The sequence below is a fragment of the Lepisosteus platostomus genome, chromosome 11, assembly GCF_059453375.1.
Source record: "Lepisosteus platostomus isolate fLepPlt1 chromosome 11, fLepPlt1.hap1, whole genome shotgun sequence".
In the NCBI taxonomy this organism is placed as follows: domain Eukaryota; kingdom Metazoa; phylum Chordata; class Actinopteri; order Semionotiformes; family Lepisosteidae; genus Lepisosteus; species Lepisosteus platostomus.
In genome coordinates, this window is record NC_142621.1 from 47,721,956 (window position 1) to 47,738,952 (window position 16,997).

Sequence of the window (16,997 nt, forward strand, 5' to 3'; positions counted from 1 at the left end):
CCCTAGAACACTTCGCCTCCGCCTCCACGTTGGGAAGCCTCCCTGACGCAAACATGATTTGTCAGGAACTTCAGCAGTCACTTATAATGTACTCTTGTTGATCAATGAGGATAGCCTCAGTCTTTGCTAAGCATCCATTTAAGTTGCAGATGCTCTGAGGAAAATCACGATGCCACGTTGCTCTGTGCCAATTCCTTCCTTTCTCACTGCTGGGTAAAACTTGGGCCTGTCCCAGGACAGCTGCCCCGCAGAACCTGTCCTCCGTGGGGTAACTGGACAGGGAGAGCCCTCTCATGCCCCATGAGTCCCACAAGGGAGGAGTGCAATCAGTCCCCTTCTGCAGAACATACTGTTTATTAACCTCCATGAACTTCAATCTTTGAAGTGAAGGAAAACAAAGCAAAAATAATAATAACAAAGAAAACGAAAAACCCAGCTGTGTTCAATATTCACTCACACGCTGTTTCTTTAACCAGCTTCACTGTGCTGGAGGCTAATACGTGAGGATACGTGTGGATTTTGTCATTCAGGGATCTTCTCAGGCTTACAAACAACTTTCAGGCTTTGTCCATAGTTTTTCTGTATTTTCCTGTTGGCTTTTAGGTTAATTCTAGTATTTAAGAAACCATGTGGTTGTATATTCCAAGATTTGAGATTAAAGAAATGGTTAGGTTCCTGAACTAAAAAATAGCCTAATTAGAGTTGAAATTTTACTGCTGTCCTTTAGGTATTTGCATCAGGGCTCACAAACTTTTTATCAAATGACTTCACATTTTTCAGTGGAATCTTGGCATGACGTCATCCTTTTTATCGCAGCACAAATGCTCAAAATGAAATTTACAATTCATTTTTACTATTTTATACAATTTCGGAAGTAGGTCTGGAAGCCTTAAATAGTTAAAAATTGTAAATAGAGCACAGAGTTCTTCGCTGGGGCGAGCTTTTACTGTTGATAAGCCACTTCCTCCAGTTAAAAATGCAGGCAGCGCTGCATCCATGTTTGAGTCATTCCGTTTAATGAAATGAAGATGTTCCCTGGGGAAAAGAATCTTCTTCAAGGACTCAAAAATTCACTGAAGTTTCGGCGACATACAATCATTGGAATCAGACAGTTCCTACAAATTCGCCAATAGTTTTCACCCCAATGATAATTTACCTTGGAAAATACTATATTTTCATACTTTTATTATGTACTGTTTTTATAGTTTGCTTTATTATTTCACTTTTATAGTTATTCCAGTTTTGCTCTAGATACAATATAGTGTAATGGTGCTTCACTACACTGGAACATAGGAGTACTTTGACAAAGTATGAACACCATGAGAAACACTTACCATTTTGTTTCTGTGGACCAATGACCAATGTAAAAAACAGGATAAGAGTGCCAAAATGCTACAGAACGTTTACAAAGGCAATCTTTCAAAAGTTTATCAAATCTAAAAAAAGATACCGTAACCAATGCCTGTTGTAAAAACAACAAAGAATTGTTTGCGGCTGCCCAAACAAAGTGCCTCACACACTGCCAGTGGGTGCAACTGAGTAGTCAGGTCCATCTTCCTGGCCAGTAATTCTGCTGCGATAAGATTCAGAAATGCAAACTGCAGATCCCTTGAGATTCTCTGTGTCGGTTTCGATAATGCAAGGTTAAATAATGAAAATCTAATGACTCTGGCACTCTAACTTTATATGCTAACACCAAGGAGGATTCACACCAGCAAATCCTGAGGACCCACTCTCCAGATGCTTCACAAGGGTTCAAAACTGTAGCTTCAGGGCCTCAGGCGCTTTATGTACAACGTATGGATTTAGAAAAACCCACTAATTTTGTGTTTTGTCTTAATTCATGTTTAATCAGTCTGTGCTGATGTACCATACAAATGACTGGTTGGCGTTGACCCAAATACTTAAATGAGTATAAATGGTGATTGAAGCCTGTGTTGCATTTATTGCAGGTTCTTTGTGTCCCTCACTGTCCGCCTGTCCGCCTGGCTCGCACGAGCTGTTGTATTGCGCCGTTGTGGTGGCGTGCAGCTACTTGTCTTCAAGGTTGCAGCTCTGCGCCCTGCAGACGTGGCATGGCTTTTGTATAGCAGTAATTTCATTATAGCTGTCACCGCCACCCTCCTTCCTTCACAGTTCAGCCACAGATGTTTCTGTCCCCCGACGGTCTTTGTTGTTAATCAGTACGGGTGCGTCAGCACTCCTGACTGGTCATTGGCAATCGTTTCGAGACCCAGCGCCTGAGGGTCTGCCCACTGTGGCATTGTTTCAGAACCTGTTGCCTGCAACAGTAAGTCATCCTTTCTGCAAAAACTTACATCAGCACATAGCATCCGAACATCGGCCGCAAGTGAGAGCAGCCCGTTCTGCCCCTCACTCTTATTTGGTTCGGAAGGGCGACTGGCTCCAAGCAGCCATTCAGGCCCAGCTGGGAGAGCTGGGAGGCAGTAAGAGCACCTGGCTCTACGCAGACAAACAACCCAAGAGCTAAAATCGGACCCAGAACACGTAACTGTGAGGCAGCAGTACTCATCACCATCGCCTTCCTGTTCCCGTCTTTCATGTCGGAACAGTGTAGACTGTGGGTATGCCAGGGTTAATTTCACACAGAAATCTCCAAGGACGTTGCATATAGCTGAAAACTTCCTGGAAGAAAGGGAGAGAGATATCATGAAAGAAGGCAGTATAGAGTAATCTCAATGAGAAGATCTGTTTCAGCATCTACAGTATATATTACTAATTTATAATGTACTTCAAAGCCAGTTCGTAGGCGATGAATTGCAGCCTTAGCCGTACGATAAAACACATCCTGAGCCCTGCCAGACCTCATTATTCACTGGCCTTATTAAAAGTTTCCGTACTCTGCCATGTGCCTCTGTGTGTCTGACACTACGTTCAAAGTGAGAGAAGCATCTGCACATATCACCTCATGCCCCTCCGGACTGAAAGAAGGGTGTTAAACACAAAGGTTTTGAGCAGACGGGTCCTGGAGTCAGATGGTTCTGAACTTCTGTGAAGTTTGGTGCCCTTTGGAGCGGTGTGGTTTCCTTTGTGTGGCCTCTGTGTGCAGAAGAAAGCTTTTTTAAATTTTTGGACAGTGTTAATGCTGGTATGGAATAGTTTTAATGAAGAAAGACAAACACGTTTTGCTTTAGAAGTGAATAAAATCACTTTCCTGCATCACATGTCCAGTGCCTTCAGAGCTGTAGTTTTTTATTGCCAGCAATCATGCCACTGTGAAGTTAACTGGTGTAGAACAACAGGCCTCCGATGACATTACTCTGTTCGGATTGACTGAGTTCTCTGTGTATCAGGGTAGCGTCCTCATATGAGAACATGTAGGACATACAGTACCACTGTACCCTCGGGTATACATACTTGTGTGCTTGCAAGCTCTTGAGCTGAGCCTTTAAATTATACGTCCACAACAGACAGAATAGAACAGAACTAATAACTGAAGGAGTGGGTTTCTTTCCATATTTTTCTGAATTGCTCTGATGTGTAGTAAAGTTGCTGTGTGGAAATGGTTTGTTCAGCTTGTTGGGTGCTGTGTTAAATTCTTTCTTAAGGGAAGAGGTGGGTCATTTCCAGATCCACCAATCGGAGTTCCTTCAGGGTGTGTGTGGGAGGGCTACGCGTGGTGTGGGAGCCAGCCAGGCTGTAATGCACTTAGCATGTACGTTTCCATTGTAACCGCTTGAAAAACCCACAAAGGCAGGAGTTTTCACACCTGTCTTCGGCAGTCAGTTTTTCCACTGGTCATTTGTCTCTGTTTCATTACACTAACATCTGTGATGGCATTACCATGCTTGGTAAAACCTTTCAGTGGATGCAGCATTTATGTGAAATGTTTGAGTGATGAGTTAACATCTGTTTCAGTCACCGTTACTGGAAAACACATGTGGTACACCTGGCTCCCTTTATCCCCTGTGAATTCACTAGACTTTTTTATTTTTTAAGAAATCTCTAGAACAGTATACTGTACAGACAGCAATTGCAAAAATTGCACTCATCTGGTTTCAGAAATAAAGGACCAGTCCCTGTTATCTGTAGTCTGCTGTCCCAATATCTGGATCAAGGCCAGATCTCAGTGTTGAAGGTTCTTGTTTTACCAATGAGCTCTGCCATAGAAGTTATACTGGGGCCATAGCCAGCATCTCCGTCTTTATTTAATTTGTACATGTGGCATCCCTTAGTCAGGATGTTTGCTAAAGCAAATTTGGTAGAATCATAAATGCCAGCTTACTGACCTGCATTATGGAGCATATGCCCCACTGTTAAGGCTGATGTTCTTTCATACAGAAACTGCAGTCCTCTGAAATCAAAAATGGGTTTCTGACCATCATCCTGTTGGTCAAAGTGGCATCCCCTGCTGGTCGGCCCAGGGTATTAGGGCAGAGTATCACAGGCCACACCAGCTCCAGCCCCACACAGACTGGGCCTCGTGCTGTTGAGTGTTGAAATAGGTCAGATTCCTCTTCAGGGCCACAAGCACAAAATTAAAAATTCTCTTTCTTTTCACTTTGTAGATGGAGAAAGTCGAGGCAGATCTGGCAAGATCAAAATGTCTCCGTGAGAAGCAATCTAAAGAGTTCACCTGGCAACTTGAGGAACTCAAGCAGAGATATGAGCAACAGGTCAGTCCTCTGCGAGTTTGATATGAGTTCTGTCTTCACGTCTTGCTTTCATCTCTCATCTCTGTCACTCTGTCCAGCTGTCTGTGTGTCTTTCTACATTTTTGTCCATTTTATTTTGTGTAACTCAAAATCTTCAAGTGCTGCTGCCATTCAAAATACATCACAGCAATCTCGCGCTCTGGGTATTTTATTAAAACATGCTAAGCGTCACTTTATGGATCAGGCAGACTTCAGAAAGAAAGTGGCTAATCTAGAGACTAAAGAGTTAGCCTGGAGGATGTAGTATATGCATTCTGAGTAGGTTTAATTTCTCTAACATTATGTATTGTATTTTATTTGACAATTACATCAATGTGTCTTGATTACAAATCTAAAAGCACAACACCCCTTCATTTATGGTAATGTTACATATTAATGAATCCACGCAAAAAATGTGTTTCACTTCATGGTGCAAAAAAAAAGTTACCTTTGATGCAGACAGAATTTAATTAACTTGCTAGGACATCTGTTATCTATATAACTGGATCACTTTGTGAGAAAAACAGGGAAAAACTTATGTTAATAGTGCAACTTCTGACTGACAGATCTTTTGGCTTTAACCTCAGAACGTTTGAAACCCTCCAGGACCAGATCGCGTTTGTTAAAATAGAATGTCTGTAGGGCATGTCTCAGAGCCCCAAATTTAAATGACATCAATATTAGATGACACATTTCGAGACATCAAAAAAGACACATCAATGGTAAGGGTTTATGCTCTTTAAAGCTCAGTGCAGACTTTTTTATCAATATTTCCAAGCATTTCAAAGCACCCTCTTCTCGGTTGCTCTGATGGGTAGCATGGCAACCACAATAAAATTTAAGTTGTCCGATTGCTATCTCGGTGCTTGTGGGCTTGTGATTCTTTGAAGTTTTCTTCTTTTTTTTTCTTAAAGGAAGTCGAAAGTGTTGCATTGCCCTAAAAGACTTTAGAGGAAGGCGAACAGAATATGAGTGAGCTACATAAGCTCTACAAGTGATTGTATCAGTGTAGCTCTTGCACAGAAAGGCACCTGCTGAGATGAAGGTGGTGGCGATGAGGTTTTTTTTAGTTTCTGAAGAAAGATGTTTTGACCATTAATAACGTGAATGCTCGTCTCATGTGTGCAGAGCGTGTCTTACAGCATCCCGATACCACTGATTGGTTCCTTGCACCAGGGACTTTTTAAAATTCCATCCTTCAAAGATTCTTGTTACTGTCATTTTTTTGTCTGTAAGCATTGAGTCAGAAACTCTCACCTCCAAAGCAGAATGACCCCATTCTGGGTATTGGAGCCTCAGTGGTTGTTGGGCTTCACTCCAGCTGAGCTGTCAGTTACTGACTGTAAGCGAACTGATCATGTTTTCTTGCGTGTCCAGCATCTCTTGTCTTACAAAAGACTGGAACTTCTTAAGCTCTGGAAGTAAAATCACAAGTAAATGTGAAAAACTGCTGATAAGGTCCGATCAGTCTGTGGATTCAGTAAAAAACAGAAAATCTTGGCTCCATGGTTGCCTGCAAAACACCGCACTAAAGCGGTGGTTATTATTTTTTCAAATAAATAGTGTTTGGCTCTCCAACATACAGCTTGGCTTGTGCCTGCCCATCAATTCGGAACCAAATGTGTTCCACGCTGTATGCTTCACGGCTTCCATGGTACTGTGCGAAGTTTCAGTTCACACCAGCTCGCTCTTGGTGCAGCAGTGAAGCACTTGTCCAATCACCTGAACGCCAAACCAAATTCCTCGCCTCATTTTGCATCTTCCTTATCTGGGTTCAGTCTGGCCCCGCCTCCCCCCTCCGCATCCTACCAGGGAGTCTCGATGTTTGCAGCCCACTTCAGTGTGGACTGTCTCTTGCAGTCAAACAGGGTCATTCAGCCTTGTGCAGACAGCACTAGAATGCCTTTGGGATTGAGCCCCGTGAGCCCAGCTGAGGGAGACTCAGCTTAGCTGGCGCATTGTAGTTGGTTTTCCTTGCGGTAAGCACCATTCCTTGCTTACTGGGTCAAGTGTCTTAGTTCCCCATGGAACCCAGTACAGCTTCCTTTGGTGAATCAAATTCTGATCCAGCTGGATGTTCTGCTGCATTCTGGGTGGGTCCCCCGCATGATAGGAGGAAAAGAAAGATGCAAACGGTTGAATTCAAACAGTCTTTCCATGGACCTCGCATCACACAGGAACCCAGGAAAATACTACAGGGTATCTTCAGTGGCTTTTTGTCACAATGTCTTTCACTGGGTGGCCCCAGCTTCTTTTCTCAAAGCTTGGCCCAGTCCAGCTGCCTGTCGTTGGTGGGGATCCCCAGATCGACCTCCCCACGGGCTGGGGGGGCGCAACAGTGGCATAGTAAGGGATGAACCATTTACCACTGGGCACATTCCATGGATGATCAAGCTGTCTTTGTGTTGAGAAGTGGGTTGTGAGTGCATCAGAATCATGTTCCGGGATGCATTTTCAATGAGTTCCTTGGAGTAAATCAAACTTCTTATTTTTGCAACCTAAGGAGATTTGCTGAATGGAACTTAGCATGATGACACGTGCTCTTATGAATGTGTCTGTGTACCCAGACACAGAGATCACTCTCCTCTGTTGCCGAGTGGTTTCGGTGTCCAGGGTAAAAGAGCTTCAGCAGTGTGGGTAGAGGACGCCCAACCCTCCTGTTTTCAGCCCTCCTGGGGAGGGAGGCGGTGAAGGTAAAGACTGAAACGGTTGTGAGCAATAACCAAGAGGACAGGCCCTTGCCTCTTGCCCCAGGTTTTGCATCATTTTTCGGGGTTTCTGAAAAATGCTCTTGTACAACATTTAATTGACACAGAACTTTTTCACATGCAACCAAAAACCATTTAAACCATTTGTGTCTCTCATTACACTCCTGAGTTCAGGCAGCACAGCGCGATCCCATAATTTGCACTGGTCACACAAGCCTGAGTCAATTGCTGTATTTAAATTGTGTATCGTCCTTAAATCGTTTTGGAAGGAAACGCAGAAAAGAAACCTCAACAGAAGGCTGCTTGTCACAGGATCTGTTGCAAGTCACTTCTGCTGATGACTGTAGCACTTTGGGGTCCACAATTGCTACTACAATAGACAGCCCCTGATTTAGTCTGGTTGAGAGCTGTAATGATCGCAGGGGTGGTCCTAGCTAGTTCCCACACAGACGACGCCCGGCCCGCTTTCGTGGGCAGGCTCCTGTCTGCAGGACACGGGCGTCTCATGATGAAAAGTGAAAAGTGCCGCTAAAGCTAGCCTGCTTGCTGCCTCTCCTCACACACGGCCCTTTTCAAAGACAGCTGTGCAGTCATTTAATTACTAACGTGGTCGTGAAAAAAAAATGTGCTCATCCCCCGTTGATAAACTTTAACTCAGTTTGGCTCTGTGTGTGTGTGTGCTTGCTTGTAAACCCATCCCACTTTCATACTGGGTCACATTTGTTTGCAATATTGCCAAATTAAAAATGATCTTGTGTCACTCTTACACTTGTAACTGAGATTGCAGCATGGGACTGAATTGCCCTCAGCATCTATGAAAACAGTAGAAAATGGCTAACAATGTTGACCTTACTTGTGTCATCTAGGCAGCTCTGGCTTCATTTCTTCACTTCTTCACTTTTCTTTTGAACAAAAGGTCCACGAACCATAAAATGATTCCCTGTGAGATTTTTTATGGATTTATTTCTTCATTTCTGTTTTTTGCTTAAAATGCTTACAAAGTTCAGAAAGAACTAAGAAGTCCAAATGTAATGTCAGCTGCTGTTTCCAAATGATCTTCTTTGCTCTCACTTCTCTCTCTCTGTTTTCTGTGTGGCAACAGTAACACATCATTCAAGAGTTATTAATTGCATAGCATGAGCAGGTCAAAAAGCACTTTAAGGAAGACTTCACTGAGCGATAAATATTTCGTCGTTTGGATTTTTTTAGACAGAACATATATATTTTTTATTTAATTTTCACTCCAGCTTTCATCACAGTTTTTGGTGAACATAAGAACTAAGTGGAATTTGAGAACTGGAAGGACAGGAGACAGAGATTTTTGTTTTCGGTGTGTTTCGTGTATCGAGAGTCTTCCGACACAGCGACCTCTGTTCTGGCGTGACACAGCAGAAGCACGCTGTCTTGAAGTCACACAGGAGGGATTCCCGAACAGAAACGGTGTGACATTTCATCCTGTGGACACCATCCCGCGCTTTCAGGTTTTGAGGAGTCTGGGCGCAGACTAGACTCCTTGTCTGAAGAGCAGACGCCCTGCCCCCTGCTGAGCCCAGCCCATGCGGCGGTCATCTTCCCAGCGCGACGGCACTCCGCGATGCGCAGTGGGTTCACACGAACGCACATCACTGCCGGGGCTGTTACCCCCGAGGCAGGGGGTGATAATCACATCAGGCTGATGACAGGGCGCTGTGACGGGGTGAGAAATCTGCCTTTGCTGCCGCCCCAAAAGCTTGTATCCAGCAGTCTTTTATAATCACGGCTGTCTAAACATGACGTTACAAAGAGGTTCGGGTTTTCCTTTTATTGTTGTGTTCCTGTATTCTCTGCCTTTTTTTGTAAAAGAGTTCATTTTTCTCATACATGTGTGGAGTTTTCATATCAGGAACCACAATCTGCTTTGAATCGATTTGTCAAATCGCTCCTTACAGTCAAGCTCGTAAATTAAAAAAAGGTTTCTCTTTCAACACTCTCCTTATCCTTCTGTGTTTTTCTGGGTATTTGTTTTGTGAATGTAGTCAAAGCCTTTTTCCTGTGGCGATCCTATAAACATCAATTAAGTGGGCCATTAAATCGTAGATGCATTTTGCTGTTTCAAATTCAGAGGCAGCAGTTGGTTCTGTGTTTTATCTCTGTTGCCTTTTAGGAATTTTTTATTTTCTGAAAATAATTTTGGAATACCTTCGTACATACTACTAGATCATAGTCTGGATGTCCAAATTTATTCCCTCCCAAATTTCTGTTTATGCTTTGACAGATAAAAATGTGGAAAAAAACAGCAGTATGCAAAAATTCAACATGGTTTCTGTATATTTTTTTTATATTGACACAGGAGTGGTAGTATTTAAGAAAGGGGGTGCTGTGACTTTAAGACTAAGTGGTCCAGGCGCTATTCTTTTACACAGACAGGATCAGTTTGTGGAGGCTCCCACTGTTAGTCTCTTTATTTTTCTCTACTTGTGTGTGTGTGAGAGACCAGATTTTTTTCTTTTGGAGAGAAGAAAATGTCTTTCTCACACTGAAATTCTTGTATGTGTATAAATTGCGCTGGGGGGGGGGAGACGCAGTTCTTTTTTTATACTTCTTTTTTTTCTTTTCTGAAAATCCACCAAAACTGAAGAAAAATGCAACTGACTGTTTTCAGCAGCTGTGTGGCCTGCACTGTGCCAGAGGAGCTGGCTTCCTGCAGACCTCCATTCATTACCTGTTTTCAATGCCTGTTTCACTGCCTATAGTTCGCAGGCCAGGTAGGGTGCCGTGGAGCACAATGTGGAAGGATTAGTATCAAAGCTGCGAAGACTAGGCCCTTGGTCTTGGGCTGCCATTCAGCCCTGGCGGGGAGAGTGAACGACTGGCCAAGGTCACCGTCTCCAGCGTGGATGGGACTGGGAAAGGACTCTGGGAATCGCCGCCTTTATATGTAATCATGGCGCAGAGATGCAGCACAGCAGGTGCCTTTCTGATACGTGTACATCTGTTTGTGTCGGAGTACCGTAGCTGACAACGAGATAATGCCTTCGCTCTTTCTTTCTGCCTTTCATTCTTTTTTCCTTCTTTTTTTTCTCCTTCTTTTTTTTTTAAAGGAAAACAGCAACTGTATGCATGCGCCGTTCCTTCCATTTGCTGGATGCACCAGGAAATATCGTGCTGTCGAAATGCGGAGTGTTATTTTTTTGGGGGTGGGGGGGTTGTAGAATAAGACCGTGTTGAGGTGGGAACGCGATGGCGGGGTGGGGTGGGGGGGGGCGGGATTGGTCTGGGGGCAAGGTGGGGGGTTGCTGGACGCGACAGTCTGAGCCGGATCTTTAAAAAAAACTCGAAAATAGTAATGGCATTAAGATTAGATTGGGACTGCGGAATTAACCCCCGTTTCCTTCTCTTACGATTTTTTTTCTCTACTTACCGCAGTCTGTTGGAAACAATGGGATTATGAGTAGCTTGCAGGAGCACGTTTGTTGGGTTGAGTTTTTAATTTTGCTCCTCCGTATGGCTTGCTGCCTCCTGTGAGTAAAGAGGACTGGGAGAACGGGAGAACAGGCATCGTGTGAAGCCAGCTTGCTTGCTGTCCTAGCAATTCGGAAGCGGACGATGCTGCTGGAAAGAGTGGGTGATTGTTGCACCCCAGAGTAAGCCTGAGCTGGCCTGCTCCGTACCTTGTTCTGGGGACACAAGGGTAGGCAGGGTCTGGAATCGTGCAGTGCTGCAACCTCATCGGGTAATTAAATGTGAGAAAAAATGAGGTAACGATGATGTAAAAGCATGCCGACTTATTCCATCGTGAGGCAAAAAGAGCCTCAGAGCAGGGCTGTGGACAAGTTGTCATGACGACAGGGATGTTCTGCTGATGAAGTCTTGCTCCTCGTTGCCCAATCAGATCGTGGAGCTAAAACTGGAGCACGAGCAGGAGAAGACGCACCTATTCCAGCAGCACAATGCCGAGAAGGACAGCCTGGTCCAGGATCACGAACGGGAAATCGAGAATTTGGAGAAACAGTCGCGGGCCGCTATGCTACAACACGAGAGCCAGACCCAGGAGTGGAGGAAACGGGACACTCAGGTGGGGTACCATTCTCATGCCTCCTGGTTCTGCTATTGCCGTTGTTCTGCTTGTTACGTGTGATGTTGTATTTACTGAAATATGCGGTCATTTAAAGTGTTTTGGCGGGTAGCATCCACTTACAAGACAAGATAAGGTTGTAAAATCCATTGTAGGTTGTGGTTTTCAGAACGTTATTTTTCAAATTCTTAATGGCGCGTGTGCAGGCAGGTGGACATCTGGGTTATTGCCTAGACATAAAGCAAAGAAAAAGAAACAAAACGCCCCGAGTTCACGCGATCCCGTATTTCTCCATTGCGCAGTGGGTTTTCAATGCTTGAACTGAAAAGACCAATGTGCAGGAACCACAGGTTGCCAGATTTAAAGGAATCTCCCGGCACAGTGCAATTCGGGCCTTTTATTCCAAACCCTAGGTTGCATTTTTCCATTCTTTTCCCTGTTTTGTGGGGTTCGCATCACGAATGTGAAACCGCGAACGCCTGTAGCCCTAGGAAATGTGCTGCAGTTGGTGGGGGCGCCCTTTGTTTCTCTCTCTGCACTGCAGGTAGCCAACACCATTCTCCTTTTTAAGAAGTATTTTGTTTTCCATTATGTCTCAGTTGGCCATCATCTGTATCTGGCATTTAAAAAGAATGTCGATGAACAAGGATTCAGTAGTGAGACAGTTATAATGTCTGTTTCTCCTCCAGCAGGTTTGTCCCACCCCACCCCACCCCCCACCCCAACCAGTCCATCCGTCCCAGGGTCCCGGTGGGGAGCCGTTTGACAAACGACCCCCAGCTGTGGATATGTTTGACGCTTCAAACTTGAAATGTGCGCTGTCAGCATGGAAAGAGCTATATTGGTTCATAGCCAGAGTACAGCAGAGGTGTTGCTTTATGAAGGACAGCTTATGGGCTTATGGTGATGTCCACACGCAGGCAGCCTGCTGTATGAGAGGTTGGAGCTGTGGCTTGCTCCGTGCATCAGAAAAATTAGAGCTGCAGCAAAAGTCCATTTTAGAAGTGATAATATATCTGAAACAAATGCAGGTCTGTATGGTAGACTGAGCCCTTGTGTCCTACAAAGGACTTAGACTTTGTACCTTTATACGTTGTCTTTTTCTTGAGATAAAAAAAATAATATTATGTCTGTATTATTATTTGAATACCTCAATTTACTTCTGGAGTTTGGAACTGAAGAACCTCTCCCACACACCAGTTTGACAATTCAAGGCCAGAATTTGATACTAAAGCAAAACACTGTAATTCCTGTGATGTCCCAGACAGACAGTTTCAGCAGAGCTACGGAGGGGCTGATGGATGTTTTTCCAAAGAACGAGCTCAGAAACTGGGTAAAATGGATGAAGTGCTCGCGATTTAACAACTGATGAGTCTGTTCATGTCCCACGTGTACGTGTGGTGGACACCAGGCTTGTACGTCTGCAGGAACTTGAGGATCACATCTAATTAGGACCTTGTTCAGCAACAACTTCTGTCACTCACTCAAGCATTGTCATAGGATTAAAGAATCATGTGTCCAGACTGTTGTGTTTGCGTATCACAGATGATGTATTATGAGACGTCAGAACTGTTAAATTTTCACTGAACTCTTAAAGTGGCCAAAATCAGAGTGGCACACTCATGATAATTGACAAACAGCAGCCAAAGTTGTCATAATTATTGTAACTAGTCTGCTGACTCCTTTTGGTATTCAAATTGGTTTTATAGTCCATCTGATTATTTGATAATCTCCTGAAGTACTTCATGGTGGCCAGCATGATCTTCTTGGCTACCACCATTTGTCTGTTGTCAGACTGGGACAATCACAGCTGACAGTCTTGAACAAGCTGAGCTCATACATAACATCACCTGGAATTATTTAGGGTCCTCTGTCTCCTGCAGGGTTGCAGACTGGATGATGTGAATCAATTCACAGGTCTCTGTAATCAGGAGTAGTTGCAAAAGTATTAACTTTTGTTAGGGAAGTTCAGACCCCACAGGATGCTGACCAAATCAATCCCACAATGCCGTTAGGGAAATGATATAGTGCAGTGGGCCTGGGCTGGTGAGGAGGTGTAGTGCAGTGGGCCTGGGCTGGTGAGGAGGATAGTGCAGTGGGCCTGGGCTGGTGAGGTGGTGTAGTGCAGTGGGCCTGGGCTGGTGAGGTGGTGTAGTGCAGTGGGCCTGGGCTGGTGAGGTGGTGTAGTGCAGTGGTAGAGCCTCACAAAGTAGTTGCTGTGACTGAACCTGGCTGAAGGTGATAGCTTCACCAAGACAGGGCCTGGTGCTGCTGAGATGGCTGGGATGAGGGAAGGACTGCAGAGAGTTTGAGGAAACAAGAGTCCTTGCATCCAGGCTCAGGGGAGTAGTCATTCTTCATCGAGCTCCAGGAAAGAGATTGACGTTTAGAAAACTAGGAAGTTTATCAGAAATAAAGGTGCAAAATACTGACATGCGGTATAGCCAAAGAGCTTAGTCTTTCAGGTCCCTGCGGGGTTCCACATTTCAGGATTCCTCTGAGCAAGGTTTAAATAGATAGAGACCAAAAAACACAAATCTTCCTAAATGCAAAATAAAATGCAATTGAAAGATTACGGCTGACCCCTCCAACTCCTGGAATGTGCCGCCTCCTTGCTGTGCGTCACCCGGAGCAAAGCACCAAGCTTCCTTCAGCTCAGCCCGCTCCAGAAGAGGCTGAAAGGATGGATGGACCCTGCAGGAAGTGTGGTTCTTGGATAAAAGCATCCGCTAAATGACTAATCATGGGCATTAATTATTTATTAAAGCTTTGTGTGTCTCATGTTCGCATGATGGGACTTGGTTGTTACTGGAATTTCTGCCACTGGTTTGAATGTTCCAGTGTGGAAAGTTGGCACAGGGAGCAGGTAGCAGCCCTGTCCTGAAGATGAGTAAGATTCCAGTTGCACAAACGGAATTCAGACTCATCTCTTGATGTGGTGAGTCTCCCAATTTTCTGAGCTGAGTTTTCTCTGTAGGGAGATTGTCGGATGGTATTTTTGGGAACAGGAACAAATGAGTCGCTCCTTTGAAACAGAAAACATCCATAAGGACATAGTGGTTTGTTATTACTCAGAGGAGGCCCAGAAGAAAGAAGGCTGTGACAGGGCAGACGTTCTTTCAGTGGCCAACGCAGGGATCGTCTTTCCCTGAGCTATCATCCAGTCAAAGCCATCCACTTCACTGCTGGGTAACTTGGTTTTGAAAAAAGTTATAATTTTACATTTCATACAAGTCAATCCTTCATGATTTGTGGATTCTTTTTCCCACACGAGTTTTGTCTTCCTGTATATTGTTATAACTGATGTTACCCCGCACGTATTGCTAACCAGTCACAGCTGTTTGGATCTCAGTCTGAGATCTTCATGACCATCTTTCCTCTCCGCTGTCCTCCCTGCTCTGCCACTGGCCCTGGCCTGGCTCGTGGTCTCCATGAGCTCTGAAGGGATCCAGGACTGCTGGCTGGAAGCTTATTTTGTGTTTAATACGAAACCTCAGGCCTCTTGATCCAGTAGCAAAAAAAACTGTTCGGGGGGCCCAACTTACCCATCCTGGGGACCTTGTTCTGGGACCTGCGCAGTGATCTCGACACCCCCCAGGCACAGCCTTACCCAATTCTCTTTAAAGATGAAATTACAAACGAACAGAATCAAATTATGTTTTGCTCTCTGGAGATGGAGGTCTAGGAGCTGGCAGCCAGTCACCGTAGGATAGTTGTTTATCCAAAGACTGCAGCCTGAAGCCAGGTTTCGTTACTCACTCTCTGGCCCGGGAGACCAAGAAACGCTTCATCCTCCACGCTTCACAAGACATGCCTTTTTGGTTTCTGGAATCAAGACTTCTTGTTTTCAGCCACATGAGTTCTTTTACTTCCTCGGTTTGCTGAGAAGGTTAATATGAAGAGAAAAGGTTTTAAGCTTCTTGATGTTAGGAACAGGATCAGAGTTTGCTTAAATCTTCAGAAGAACAGAGGACACATTTGATGTTCCCCAGTTAGCAATTGCTTTTAACACTTTAATATGAAAATTACTTTGATTGGTTCTGCAGAGTTAATGCAGGACATTCGTTCTGCACACAAGCCCCCACTGTGCATCCTGTGTGTCAGAAGAGGACTCTAAGGTGTATCTTCAGAACATCCATTTCATTTAGCAGATGCCCATATCTCAGAGGGTCTCTTCACCAGGGCAACACACAGTGTGTTGGCAGCAAGGCCAGGTGCCTCCATCCAGGAGAACAAGCCCTTCACCTTGGTCCACCTGGAAACGATCTGTAAACCTATCCTGCATATGCATCAATTACTGCTGCCCACCAGAAACTGGCTAGAACAGTGTAGTACATACTTGTGGCACTAATATCGTGATTTAATTTCACAAACCTATTTAGCCCATGTGACTTCTAATATTATAGCATCAATTACAGAAAGGAAGCAAGTAATTACAAGATTACATTTCACAATGTTATTACCATTGATACCATATACATATCTTACTTTGTGGTGTTAAGAGTGGAATATTGTTTGCAAGGACAAAAAGGAGCAAAAAAACAACAAATTATGTAAAGTATGTATTGTTACTTCTGCAAGAGGAAGAATTTACAGCTGTAGTGTGAGACACCAGGCCAGAACAGTCTGCCTAGATGATTACAAGTAAGGTAAGAAGTAGCATGATAAACTCGCCCTCTTTTATGAACTCTGTGATACCGCTTGTTTCTTAACAAGCTTTTTTAAGAGAAACAGAGGCAATGAAAGCACCTGGAAACCTGCCATCTAAAAGCACAGGTACCTTTATATATCCTCTGGAACAGTCTTCAGAACATTAGTGTGTCTTGGAAGCCCTAAGTAATCCCTACAGGACCCTGTGTGTTATCAGGGAGAACATTTTGAATGAAGGGTTTGCCCTAGCTGATCAACTCTGTCATTACTGGAAGTGCTGGAATATATTTATGTATATGTATATGTTTTCCTTGTGTGTATTGTGTTATTTGTCCTGCTTTCGGAGTCCAGCTGTCTATTACTTTATTAGTATTTTCAAACACTGTCGTGATCTGTGCAGGCTTGACAGGAGCCATGACGTGGTGCAGGAAAACTGTGTGACAGCTGAGGTTTGATCTGAACAGAACTGTCCTGTTTCTTTTGACAGGACTGGTGGTGATGGGGGGAATCGGTTTTTGCTTTTAAGTTTGCATTGCGCGCAACGTGGGGCTTATTTCACTGACAGCTCTTCAGATGTTTTCGCGAGTTTATTGCTTCGAGTCAGGTTTGAAGTCGTTGCCCGTTTGACGTTTAAAGATGCACAAGAGTGAAGTCACATCTCCTGAAGGTTGAGTGATCGTGTCAGCAGTGCACAATTGGTGTTTGCATCCAAGGACAGCACAGGGGTGCAGCTACCACAGCGCATGTCTAGGTGGCTTCTCTCTTGCTTCCTGCTGCTGTAGGATAGCCAGTCTGGTACACTGCAGCTCAGTTATTCTGCAATTGAAAGTATGGGGTTTTCAGAGAAGTGGGTAAAAGGCCAAAGAAGAGAGGGTTGAGCTTCTGTTATTTATAATTAATTATTAATTATATTATACAATAACCAATAAA

General features: G+C 44.2%; 1 protein-coding gene across 7 annotated transcripts in view; it reads left to right on the forward strand.

Annotated features, from left to right (window-relative positions):
• The window catches only part of cep112 (centrosomal protein 112), a 148,981-nt gene that overhangs the window by 73,951 nt on the left and 58,033 nt on the right, over positions 1–16,997 (forward strand). For all 7 annotated transcript variants that reach the window (XM_088600159.1, XM_088600158.1, XM_088600157.1 and 4 more), the window contains 2 exons: positions 4,530–4,637; positions 11,235–11,417. In XM_088600159.1, coding sequence (XP_088456285.1) covers positions 4,530–4,637; positions 11,235–11,417 — 291 coding nt within the window. The remainder of the gene's footprint in view (positions 1–4,529; positions 4,638–11,234; positions 11,418–16,997) is intronic.